Source organism: Pagrus pagrus (assembly GCF_965226575.1).
Source record: "Pagrus pagrus genome assembly, chromosome: 21".
NCBI lineage: Eukaryota > Metazoa > Chordata > Actinopteri > Spariformes > Sparidae > Pagrus > Pagrus pagrus.
Window position 1 is genome coordinate 25992725 of NC_140208.1, and position 13946 is coordinate 26006670.

General features: G+C 42.0%; 1 protein-coding gene across 1 annotated transcript in view; it reads right to left on the reverse strand.

Annotated features, from left to right (window-relative positions):
• LOC311250695 (formin-2-like) overlaps nt 1-13946 on the reverse strand; it is a 50306-nt gene that overhangs the window by 6717 nt on the left and 29643 nt on the right. Inside the window, exons 8-13 of the mRNA XM_084342632.1 lie at nt 12702-12789; nt 11806-11867; nt 10566-10657; nt 10264-10393; nt 8582-8728; nt 424-483 (exon numbers count right to left, since the gene is read on the reverse strand). Coding sequence (XP_084198758.1) covers nt 424-483; nt 8582-8728; nt 10264-10393; nt 10566-10657; nt 11806-11867; nt 12702-12789 — 579 coding nt within the window. The remainder of the gene's footprint in view (nt 1-423; nt 484-8581; nt 8729-10263; nt 10394-10565; nt 10658-11805; nt 11868-12701; nt 12790-13946) is intronic.

The following is a 13946-nucleotide window of genomic DNA, read 5'->3' on the forward strand; positions in this document are numbered from 1 at the left end:
GTCGTGTTTTTCCTTTCATTTCCTCCTATTGTGTCATTCCCCGCCCTTTTTCTGTGTCAGCCCTTGTGTGTATTTAAGCCTGTGTTCCCCCTGTTGGCTTTGTCTATTCACCCTGTGTTTTCCTCCAGGTGCTCTCCGTGGTATGTCCTGTTTTTTTGCTCCTCGTGTTTTTCCTGATTTGTACTTTACTTGTACTTGTACTTGTACTTTGTTTGTGCTTTTGTGTTGCTACTTTGGATTTTTGGTATTTGCATTTCTTGCTTTTTTTGGTTGCTGTTATTTTCTGGATTGCAGCTTATCATTAAAAGATTGGCTTTTGTTCTCTATCCTGCCTCCTGAGTGTCTTGCATTTGGGTCTTCAAACTTTTTGTCAAAACATAACAGTTACAAAATAGGAGGGAGTATAATAGCTAAAAAACTTACCTCATCAAAGTGTCTGAGGTAGTATGCAACAATGTAAGACAGAAGACTTTTCATGCTGTCCTGCATGTGGAGAAAAGAAAAAGATTGTAGTGTTACAGGAATGGAGTGATGTTTCTCTGTGACTCTTAACAAAATTATTAACTGAGGTTTTGTCCCATATTTGTCCCACGTGAGCACAACCAAACAGCTTCATTTAGACACTGCAGCCTCATACAGGGGCGGTTTCTCATATGGGCAGTATGGGCAGTCGCCCAGGGCAGCATTTGTGGAGCATTGTGCAGCATTGAGCGCCCTCAAAAAAAAAATTTAAAAAATAACCGAGCGGACAGTCGCCCACAGTAACCGGCTCTGTAGCAGCCACCTCTGGGCTTATCTCGTCGTCTTGGTGGACCGACCCGGTGCTGACCAGCCTTAAATTTGTTTGCATTCATTTCATCCGGTTTTTGTATTGCTCATTTACACGTCAAGTCAACTATGACATGTTGCCATGTGGCAACATGTCATAGTTTAGATTTTCACTACATTATTATTGTGGCCAAATGAATTCACGATAACCATTTTATCAGGATATCTATAGAAATTTGAATTAAAAAATACTACTTCTTTTTTAATATCATGAATATCATGATATTGTGGCACCCCTCACAGCAACGGTCCATGGACGACGGAACTATTTTTTGAGAGGGGGGGCAGGATTTTTGTTGGGAGGGGCGGGGGAAGCACGCACACTTATCAATGATTAAGGATTTGATTTGAAGTTATTTTATAATAGCATGCAGTTATAAGAGAACTAGATGGATGAACACGGCATCTTTATTGTTAAGAAAATGAAACTTTGATAACTAAATCAAGCCATTTAAGGAACATAACAGCATTATTTGTACCCTTGAATGAAAAAAAGTCTGCGCTCCTGACTCAGGGCTTTCATGCATTGCCTCCTGATCAAATTGCGCTCCACTTCGGAGCGCACCAGGTCCATATGCAGCCTGACTCCATACAGTAGCCTATGCCAGATGCCTAGGCTACTGTATGTAGTCAGGCAGGCTGCACATCAAAAGCTTAGATCTATGCATTAATTATATGAAAGAGATAAATGTAAGTCAGACAAATTGAGTTTAAATTCAGGTTCTTTATTTTTTTAAAGCGTAAGGCTGATGGGGTGCGGGGGGGCGGATGGGAGGGGGTGCGGCCGCACCCCTAGTTCCGACGTCTATGCAACGGTCCATTAAATATAACTGTTTTTTGAGTGCAATAAAAATAAAGATTATTGTGATTGTATTATTGCACACTACTGCCTCAAAACCACGAGAGAAGAGGAATCGCTTATCTTACTGGAGGGCACTATCATGTTTTGCCACTCAAAAGTCGTCCACAAGTCACCTTTCATATAACTATTAAAGAGAGTCGCCAGTCACAGAAGTGCTGCTTTTACACTGGACATTGATCAAGTAAAGCACACAGCGTGGACAGGTATTTTGTCCTGAGTGAGAATAGTTAATGAATAGCTGTGTAAATAAAGATAGGGTCAAACTATGATTAATATAAATGTTACATATATGTATTGTGATGACCCCTGCTGTTGAGGCAGCAGCCTCCTGTGTGACTTGGGTTTGTGGGAGGAGTTTTGGTCAATCATGGGCACCTGGGCCTAGTGTTCCTGAGATTATAAAACCCATGATTCATTCATTCTCTGTCTTCTCTCCAGCAGATGTCCCACGGGGTGATGTAGCAGCCGCAGTTCTCCTAAGTTTTGTTATTCTCAGTTCATGCACTTTACAACATACATCTATTACATTTTACACACATGCACATCCTACACTACTGATAGTACTGATGTTCACATCCCATTTGATCATTATTTTCCTCTGTTGCATATTTGTTAAATAAATATATTTTGTTAGAACTTCCTTAATTCAGTGTGTCTCCCATTTTGTCATGGCCCAAAGAGCCAGGTTGTGACAAATGGGGGCTCGTCCGTTCGTGGTTTTCAGTAAAATGTTTGTGGTTTGTTAGACAGGTGTTTGTGGTTACGCGTTGATCAGCTGATGAGGGCCTGGTGCGCGTGTAGGTCGGTGGTGAACGCCCTTGTTGTTTCCGTGTTGCCTGAAGGTTTTGGGGGATCGCGCTGAATTTGGAAGGTTTTTCGCGTCCGGGGAAGCATTTGGATGCGTTTTGGGTTTTTTTCCCTGTCGGTTGTGCTTGGTCCAAAGAGAAGGTAAGTGTTACCGCCCCGATGCGCTGTGTTTGGAGTTTCCCTGTTAGGCTGTAGTGGCGTTTCCCCTTTGGGTCACGTCGGTTTTTTTCTTTGTGTAGTGTTGTGGCAACGTGGTTAGTGTCAGCTGTCTACGGACAGGTGTCTCGGGAGCATGTCCGTGGGATCTTGCGTGGCGGCCTGCTCGCAGGTGGCTTCTCAGACCCGCTGGTTTCCAGTGCGTAATTACCCGCAGCACGCCGCATGAAGACTAGGGGTGAGTTTAGTAAGATTTTGGGTTAGGCAGTCAGGGGGAAATACTCCTCGAGGTAAGTTTGCCTCGTTTGTATGCGTTTGAGGGGGTAATACTGTGCATTCTGTTTGGTCTGTTTGATATGGCTTCTTTGTCGGAGTTTTTTGATGCGCCCTCGGAGGTGTTTCTTAATGGCTGTACGAAAGAACAGTTGATGCAAATAGCCGAGCATTATGAGATTAACGTGGCAGATAAAAAACGCAAGGCTGAAGTTAAAAGAATTATTTTGTCCGCCTTAGTGGAGAGTGGCATTTTTAAGAAGGGAGAGCTTTTGTCGGACGTGGCAGTTGTGCCAGTGTCCGTGGCGGGGCTTCCTTTTGCGCAGCAGAAGGAACTGATGATGATGATGATGCAGTTTGAGCAGGAGAAAATAAGGTTGAAGATAGAAATGGAGCGGCAGCAAACAGAAAAAATGAAACTGGACTTGCAGCAGTATAAACTGAGTTTGATCCGTGATGGTAAGCTTTCACAGAACATAGCAGAGGAAAGTTTTTTTGAGTCAGGGCAGGTAACGTTTGATGTCGGGGCTAATTTGCGCTTAATGCCTAGGTTTAATGAGAGGGATCCTGATACATTTTTCACTTTATTTGAGCGGATTGCAGATGCAAAGAATTGGCCTGATGCTGACAGGACTTTGATGCTGACAGGACTTTGATGCTTCAGTGCGTCCTTACGGGTAGGGCCCAGGAGGCGTATTCGGCGCTGAGTGCGAGTGATTGTAGGAGTTAAGCCAGGTTCAGACAGGACGCCGAAGCGCCGCGCTCGGAAATTCTCGCGCGAGCCGCAGCCCTTCTGTTCACACCGGACACGCGCCAGTCGGCAAACGGCTCTGCTCCTCAGCTGTTCTGTCGTCACACTTGGAGCTGTTTTTTCACCATAGGAAAGCAAATAACCGCATAAAATCACAACGCCATGTTTTTCTGACGACTGTACATGTATGTCCACTTCATGGTAATGAGTTGTTTTCTGTCAATCGGGGTGTTTAATTATCGAAAATAGTTTTATTTTGAAAATTGACAGGATTTCTCGTTGTTGCTTTGTTTGACTTCCTGCCCGGCTTGACACATTCGGCGGCGGCACGCGAAAAAATTAGACCAGACGCGGAAACGATCGCTGCGGGGCAGAGCGCCACGGCGCTTGCTATCTGAACGACGCCATCGGATAACATGGGCGCCGAAACGAAAATGACTCCGCTCCTCTGCGCTTCGCAGCCGATCGGGGCGCTTCCGCGTCCTGTCTGAACCTGGCGTTATGTTAAAGTCAAATCTGCTGTCTTGAAAGCATACGAGTTGGTCCCCGAAGCTTATCGTCAAAGGTTTAGGAACTGGGGGAAAGGTGACGAACAAACAAATGTTGAATTTGCTCGTGATTTGCTATGCTATTTTAACCGCTGGTGTTCCGCTGCGAGTGTCGAGTTTTGAGGAGCTTTGTGAGGTGATAGTGTTGGAACAATTTAAAAATTCAATTCCTCAACGCATTGCAACTTATGTAAGTGAACAGAAAGCAACCACCTTACTTAGGGCGGCTGAGCTGGCTGACGATTTTGTGTTCACGCACAAGAGTGGTTTTGGTGAGGTGTACGCGACCAGTGAGTTAAGACGTAGAAGTTATAACCACGGTAGCTCTCGTTACGGTGGTCAGTCCTCAGAAGCGGGTCCCGCGCATACATTTAAAGCCTCACGTGTGAGAGATGATGGTGGCAGAGGGGGCTTATGTCATTATTGTCAGGGCGCGGGCCACTGGAAGGATCAATGTCCGGTGTTGCAGAGTGTGAATAAACATAAATCTTATCCATCTGCTCTTGCTCCAGCCTTGTCCTGTTCCAGTGCTCAGGGGCCGGGTCCTGAATGTGTTGGTCCAGAGAGTGGTGATGATTTTGAGCCTTTCATTACTGATGCTGTCGTTTCTCTGGTGGGTAGTGAGGAGCGTGTGCCTATAAAAGTTTTGAGAGATACAGGCGCTAAGCATTCATTCATTGTGGGATCAGTATTGCCTTTTTCGCCTGCAACAGAAACGGGGGATTTTATCCTGATGCGTGGTATGGAGATGGGATTGGTACCTGTACCGCTGCACAATATGGTGCTTAATTGTGATCTGGTGCAAGGTGTTGTTGCCGTTGGTGTGCGTCCAGCATTGCCAGTTGATGGGGTGGAGTTGATTCTGGGAAATGATTTGGCTGGTAGCGCGGTGTGGGCTAGTGTGCCGCCGTCTCCTGTAGTTACATCTAAGCTGATGGTAACGGTTGGGCCAGATGAGTGTGGTCGGAAATATCCAGCTGTGTTTCCAGCCTGCGCCGTGACCCGTGCACAGCGTGCTATGGATGCGTCAGACTTGGTTGTTAGTGGAGAGCAAAAAGAGACGAAAGTTGTGATTCCTCTACCTGATCTTCCCCCGTCAGCAGGTTGATCAGTCTCTGTCCAGTTTGGTGACCAGTGTTTTGCCTGAGAGTGAAATGGGAAATGTGGCTCGTGGCTATTTTTTCCAGGATGAGTTGCTCGTGAGGAAATGGGTGTCCTGTGAAGGTGACTTTGTCGGTAAGCCGAGTCAGTCAATCAAGCCAGCACCTCTTTGTCCCATTCCAGCGATCAGTCAACCATTTGAACATTTGATTATAGATTGTGTGGGGCCTTTACCAACCTCAAAATCTGGTTGCTCTTATTTGCTAACTGTGATGTGCCAGGTGACAAGATACCCTGCAGCATATCCTGTACGTTCCATTTCTGCAAGATCAATAGTCAAGGCGTTGACACAGTTTATCTCCATTTTTGGCATTCCGCGTGTGATTCAGAGTGACCAAGGCTCTAATTTTACATCTCACTTGTTTTCACAGGTGTTGAAGCAGTTGAAGGTGAAGCACAACCGTGCCTCTGCGTATCATGCCCAGAGTCAGGGAGCGTTGGAGCGCTTTCACCAGACATCAAAGTCCCTGTTGCGTGCTTATTGCACGGAGATGGGGGGAGATTGGGAAGAAGGCCTACCTTGGTCAATGTTGGCAGCCCGAGAAGTTGTGCAGGAGAGCACTAGGTTTAGTCCTAATGACCTTGTTTTTGGCCATACAGTGCGTGGTCCCTTGGCAGTCCTGCGGGATGGCTTGGGTGATATTGATCCACCAAAAAATCTGATTGATTATGTGAACGGTTTCCGTCATCGTTTGTATACAGCTGCTGAAAAAGCGCGTGAAAATCTGGAAGTGGCTCAGTCTAAAATGAAAACTGTGTATGACTGCCGGGCAGAGCGTCGCCAGTTTAGTCCTGGAGATCAGGTTTTGGCTCTCACTCCGGTTGTAAGTTCACCGTTCCAGGCAAAGTTCTCAGGCCCGTACATTGTGGAGCGACAAGTTTCAGAGCAAAATTATTTCATATCCACTCCGAAGCGTAGGAAGTCTTCTCGCCTTTGTCATGTTAACCTGTTGAAGCCATATTATTCACGTGATGCTATTGTTGCACCTGAGTCCAGTGCACAGAGTGTAGATGTCAGTCCTGTACTCACTGTTGGTTCTGTGTCCTCAGCTTTGATGGCTCCGGGTATGGTGAACATCGAGGAGGTGGATGTTCGAACACCTGATGACCCTGTGATGTGTGGTAGGCTAAAAAATTCAGAGACGTTGGGTAACTTGGAGAGTTTATTTGTTCACTTATCTGAAGTTCAGAGCAGTGAATTGAAAGAGTTAATCAGGGAGTATCCGGCCCTGTTTGGTGATACACCATCGCGTACACACTTGTTAGTACATGATATTGATGTTGGAGACAGTACACAAATTAAACAGCGTTTCTATAGGTGTGCACCACACAGACAGAAGGTAATGGAATCGGAGGTCAAGTATATGCTGGACAATCACATTGCAGTTCCATCGTCATCCAGTTGGGTGTCACCCTGTCTGTTGGTCGATAAATCTGACAAGTCTCCTAGGTTCTGTACTGACTATCGAAAAGTAAACAAAGTCACTAAGTCAGATTCTTATCCGTTGCCGCGAATGGAGGACTGCATAGACCAGGTCGGTGCAGCAAAATTTGTGAGCAAGTTCGACTTGCTGAAGGGGTATTGGCAAGTTCCGCTCTCTGCTCGTGCTAGGGAGATTTCTGCGTTTATAACGCCTACAGGATTATATGAGTACACTGTGAGTTTCGGGTTACGGAACGCACCAGCAACTTTTCAGCGTCTGATGAATTTGGTTGTTGCAGGTCTTGAAGGCTGCGCAGTTTATCTGGACGATGTAGTTGTCTTCAGTGACACGTGGGATGTTCATGTCCAGCGTGTCCGTGCCTTGTTCAGTCGTTTAGCTGAGGCGCGGCTCACAGTCAATCTGGCAAAGTGTGAGTTTGCCAGGGCGACGGTGACGTATCTTGGCCGGGTGGTCGGACAGGGGCAGGTGCGTCCAGTCGATGCTAAAGTCAGAGCTGTTGCGCAGTATCCCGCTCCAGCTACGAAGAAGGAACTGATGCGTTTCCTGGGCTTAGTCGGCTATTATAGGAGTTTTTGTAAAAACTTTTCAACTGTAGTTGCACCGCTGACTGACCTGTTGAAGGGCAGGGTGAAATTTGTGTGGTCTCCTCACTGTCAAAGTGCATTTGAGAATGTGAAATCCCTCCTGTGCTCAGTTCCTGTCCTGGCTGCACCGTGCTTGCATAAGCCGTTTAAGATCCAGGCAGATGCCAGTCAAGTGGGCGCAGGGGCAGTGTTAAGGAGGAGGGGGGAGTTGATAAACCTGTTTGTTACTTCTCGAAAAAGTTCAACTCATACCAGTTGCACTATTCAACAATAGAGAAGGAAGCGCTGGCCCTCATTTGGGCGCTTCAGCATTTTGAGGTTTATGTTGGTACTGGGGGGAAACCAGTAGTTGTGTTTACTGACCATAACCCTTTGACCTTTTTGAGTTCACTGCACTGCCCAAACCAGCGTCTGATGCGATGGACTTTGTTCTTGCAGGGCCATAATTTAGAGGTCAGACACATTAAGGGCAAGGACAATTTAATGGCCGATGCTTTTTCTCGTGCCCCTGTGGGCTAAATAGTAGTCTGAGATAAGTTGTTGATATTCCTATTATCCTTCCTACTGTTTTCATCTCCCTATTAAAATGCTTCCTTTTCAGGTACCTGGTTGCAGTGGGGTGTGTGTAAGGTAGTAGCTTAGTTGTTGTGCTTGGGTTTGCGGTGATCCCTGTCGGGACCCCGTGGGAGGGTGTGATGACCCCTGCTGTTGAGGCAGCAGCCTCCTGTGTGACTTGGGTTTGTGGGAGGAGTTTTGGTCAATCATGGGCACCTGGGCCTAGTGTTCCTGAGATTATAAAACCCATGATTCATTCATTCTGTCTTCTCTCCAGCAGATGTCCCACGGGGTGATGTAGCAGCCGCAGTTCTCCTAAGTTTTGTTATTCTCAGTTCATGCACTTTACAACATACATCTATTACATTTTACACACATGCACATCCTACACTACTGATAGTACTGATGTTCACATCCCATTTGATCATTATTTTCCTCTGTTGCATATTTGTTAAATATATTTTGTTAGAACTTCCTTAATTCAGTGTGTCTCCCATTTTGTCATGGCCCAAAGAGCCAGGTTGTGACAGTATATAAACGTAATATTGCCATGTTAAGAGTATTAGTATACAAAGAGCAGTAGTTGAACATGTTTCAGCATCTTTACTCACACTGCTCTTGACATCTTTGAGTTTGGGCAGGATGTCAAGGGTGAAACCATCAGCTTGGCCTCTGGTTCTGTTTCCACCATTCATGAAGTTACCAAAGGCCAGAATCAGACCGAGAACCTGCTTCACTGTCTCACTGTCCTGCAGCATCTGCATAGGTGACAGGTGTATACATCAGAGATACAAAGTGAGGGGGAGGAGAAAACACAAAGAATGAAGAATGACACAAAGTGTTGACAAAAATTCCTCTTACTTCAGTTTAATCTGACACGTGAGAGAGGGTTTCCATAAGTGGCAGGCAGGTGTTTTTGGAAACATTTCTATAAAATCTCTAGAAACTTGTTCATTTTGACATATTCAAAAATCAGCTTAGAAATGAACATAAAGATGCTGGCTCAGCGTCACTGCTGAGAGCCCAGCTCAAAGCTGATGCTTCATATTTAATTCTTCTGCTGTGCACGCAAAAGCTAATGGGGGGAATACTTGAGTGATTTTGGCAAATACACTTATTGCATTTCTTTTGGAAACCATCTCAGGGAAGCTCATCTGCATGCTTGTTGTCCTCACCAGGGTCTTGACCTGACTGCAGTTTGTAGGATTATCAACCACGCAAATTTGGATTTGACTGGGAAACCTCCCAGCTAGCCTCTTGTCTTCCCATCTCATCCAAGAGAAGAAGGAACAATCCTTGGACAAATAGTTTGCATAGTCTCTATTAAGGTTCCTCTATTTGGAGTTCTGTTGTGTTGCTAACCACAGCTCCATTTAGTACCTCTACTACCTTATCTTCCTGGTCCAAACCCCCAAACCTCTTTGTCCTTTTAGTGTCTCATCACTGTACTTTAGTCTGTCTTTTGTTTTTGTCATGTCTTTGTCTGTAGATTAGTGAATACATTTTTGACTATGAAGTTCTTTGATTGTGGTTTCTGTACAGTTTACAGTTCAGTCACTGAATGCATTGAGATTTTGCTAATGCTTTACTTTGAATTATAATTGTTTCTGCTAAATTAATGTCAATAGGCTTATCTTGACTGTACAACAAGAGAGCTTTATTGGCATTAAGTGGACCAGACTTATCTCACTGGACGAATAATTAGCGGGTTGCTTAATGACTATTATCAGCATCATATTAATACTAATAATTTTGAGCTATAATTTTAGTCGTACATGTTTGTCATCACAGAATTGAATGGGCAATGTTCTGTTCATGGACGAATCCCGGTCTGCGCTGCACAACATTCCACAGACAACCTCAACATTTTTGGAGTGACCGCACCTCTCCACAAATCCTTGGGACTAAGACACAAGTGAGGAAAACGTGGATGCAATTTAAGTGAAATGGGATGTACCCAGTGTGACCAGTCCAAGACACAACTGTGCACTAATTGTGCTGTTTAATCAGCATCTTGATATGCCACACCTGTCAGTAGGATGGATTGTCTAAAAAAAAAAAAAAAAAAAAAGACTTAAGGCAGATTTTCACATATTAATGTTTTGAATTTGAGAGAAATTAGTCTTAAATCTTTTACTGCAACTTGTGAGAAATAGGAGCAAAAAATAAAGTGTTTATTTTTTATTTATATTTTTGTTGAGTGTGTAACCGACATCAAGATGATTAACCTTGTATTCCCAACAGCATCCATCTCCAGTGTTTTGTCCTCCGCTGTTTAGAGAGTTTGACTCACCTTGCACAACCTCTGCAGTGTGTCCAGTTTTCTTGTTATGGACGACATACACTCAGAGAAGCTGGACTGGAAGAGGATGCAGAACACTCTGCCAGAGAAGTTTGGGATCAGGGAGAGCTGGTAGAGAAATCTGCAACACAAGTGAAAACACCAGCTGCTTTGGATCCAACTCATGTATTCTGCCTTCTCTCCATTCTCTTATTCCATCCTGTGAGTTTACACTCTTTACAGAATGTCACACAGCATTCACAATTATGTCTACTCATTAGTGTTGAAGAATCAGAGGAGAAACACCAACTCACTGCTCAGGTTTATCCAGAGGTTTGGCGTTCTCCTTGTCTTTTGAGGACTTGATGTGCCTGTCAATCTTGTCCAGCTCCTCCTGTTGTGCCCTCTGAGAGAGACACAAAAGAGTGATTCCACCTGTGTCCACATTCATACAATTCATCCTGACAGTAGAAAATGTTCAAACTCTCACACCGTTGGCCTCCTTTAGACAAAAACTGAGACACCTTGTGCACTATGGAGATAATGTAAAGATTAAGATAATGTTATCCTCTTAAGAAAACATCACACTGAATCCAAGTATGTGAGTCATGTCTGTATGTTCAGAGTAATGACTGAAAAACTGCAATCTCTGACATAAATTACAACACTAAGTGGTAATCTACATCTCCATGAGCTGTGTGTCAGTCACTCCTGCAGCTACAGCTGCTGACTGTGTTGACTTTACGGCAAAATCACCTAGCCCAACTATAGCAGGGTTATTCTATACCAACTCACCCAGGCCCTCCCAGTTCATGTCATGGACTTTCTCAAAACAATGCATGTGAAAAAACTTCTATGAAATGTATGGGACCCTGCAAGCTCCTATAGCTGTACTCGAAACACTTTTTAGTTATGATTTTTTTTTAGGTTTCATAAACACTTAAATAGTTCCTCGTAGTCACTTTTAATAGTTGTTGCAGAATGTTTATGGTACACAAATTAATAATAATCATAATCATTTTTGACCTAAACAAAGACTCTGTTTTAAAAAAATCTTATCTACACTAGTTTTCACTTTGTTACAACCAAATGTTGATTATGTGTAGTATTATTATAGTTGTATCATATCCAGAGGTTATTTTGTCCTGCATAAAAAACATTGTGCCACAGATCTTTCTAAATATAGCTTGAAGAACACACTTTTTAACATATTTTTACTGTAAATTTTTGGTAATGGTAAAGTCACATGTGAAAAATTCTAAGATGTTATATTACTCCATTTAATAATTTCTTGAAAATTGATATCATCTACATTGTTCTTTTACCTCTGGTTATATTGCAATCCATTTTTCAATAATTCACCAAAATCTGTTTTAGGTGAGATTAGCCCAGACTTGCTATATTGTTTTCTAATGCTAGTTTACCAACAGGGAAAGACAGGCATTGGATATTGTGGCTTTAAAGGTCCCAGACCCCTATGGGGTCCTCTGATTGGTTCTGGTTATCTTATAGTCAGACAAGTAAAATAAACTGTGGAGAGTGTGTGTTGCTCACATTTTCATAGAGGGCCTGCAGGGTCTCCAAGTCAACTACTGTGTTGTCCAAGTTCAAGATGGCTTAAAGACAGAGAGAGGGAGAGGTCACAGGTCATAACTGCTAGCACTGATCACTCAGATGGTGCATCAGATCATCAATCAGAAAGTGCAGATGGAGAAGATGAAATAATGTACAAATATAAGGCTGAGGCTAGAGAAAACCAACATGTGATGGTTCATCAAAGTCAAGGCTCAGTCTATACATCAGTGTTAAGGTCATGGGTCAATTTCATTCTTAAAAACAAAGGAAAGAAGCTATTTGGCTGTAGTGACTCTGTTGAAATGTTGTGATGACATGCAAGATAAAATATCAGAAAAGGCATAAAAGGATAAACAAACTATTTGTGTATCACCAAACCCTGTTGGCTTGGGTTTGGGTTAAAAATCTCATTTATGGCAATTTATAGTAATGTTATTATATCCAGTGTCAGCTATTAATGACTCCAAATAACTCCATGAGCACCAAATGGAATTGTTGTTCCACACCTGTTTTGGAAAAATGCTGCAGATAATGGAAACTAAATCTCTTTGCCTTTGAGACTTTTATTAAGGGTTTGTTTCATGACTACATGAATAGACATCCTCTAAATATTCAAATAGATAATAAATAGATAAAAAAGTGTTTTTTTGGTTTTATCCTTTTGCAGAATATTTTTCTCAGGAAAAAAAAAGCTTCTTACGGCTGAATATGAGACTAAATGACTTGTTGAGACAGATCCTTTTCCTCGGTGTACTCTGGGTGGCATACATCTGTCTAAATTATTATTTATTTTATGAGGAATGAGAACCCTGTATTACTGTACGTACATATCAAGCTATTATGAATAACTAAAGCCAACAAACGGATGAACTCACCATTCTGGATATCTTTCATGTCAAGATGCAGAGAGGACATGAGTATTCCTACTGCCTGAGAACGCTTGTTGTTTAGGAGCTTCACTACCTAAAAAACACACAAGTCTGAGCTCAGAAGTAGCTTTGCCAATGCAGCACATCCTATGTGTTACATGATGTGCTGCTGATGTGGCTGCATTTTCACTGATGTGGTATCAAAGATTAGTCTGTAACTTATGACAAAATGGCTGTCAAACTAACAAGATTTGGCTCTAAGAATACATAATGTAATTAATGACAGCATGGTAAGTGGACTGAAATTCAAAAGGCCCACATTTATGGCGAACTAAAACTGCCAAAATAAAAATAAATTAAGAAATCATTGCATGGCTCAATAAATAAATTAATATGCCATTAAATGTAACAAAATAATATTATTAAAATTAAAAATGCAGAAATTGATGAATTTATAAAATGTGACATAAATTGATATTTCTATTTTAATTTGCCTAGTCCTGCCTTACTGTGCTGTGATTTTCTCTAAAGGACAGTCCCCTAATTAGCATAAGGAAGCAGAAATCCATATAAAAAAATTAAAAAGGACAATATGGACATATCTACGTTTGTAGAAATAATTAGGTGGAAAATGCAAAGAGAAAATAACACAGAAATAGATATACATAAATACATTTATAAAAGGAATACATTAAAAAATATATTGGAAAATCAACTAGGTAAGTTAATAAACAGGGGAATTAAAGGTTTGTAAGAAGAGTTGAATTTTGAGTCACATTCCCAACTTGTCAAAAACTGACGGTTTGGCACAGCCGCCGACCTGTCCTACAATTTCAAGGTGTCATTATTTGACGAGTTAGGAATTAAATATAAAATCACCCTTTTCTTACAAATAGCACCTTTAATTCAAGGGTGAATAAATACAAATGATTAGAACAGAAATATCAATTTATGTCACATTTAATAAATTAATCAATGCCAACATTCAGTTCTGATATTATTTTATAATGCACATATATTAAATATAGCACATTAATTTATGTGATCCATTTATTTAGATAAATACATTTATATTTATTATATATTTATTATATACTGTATATGAATATATATATTAAATTATTATATATTTATATATATACATTTATATTTATTTATTGATACATTTATTTAGATATCCATTCATTTAGATAATTGTTTTACTTATTATTTAGGCAGGTTCAGTCCCCCATACAATGTAACACATTATAC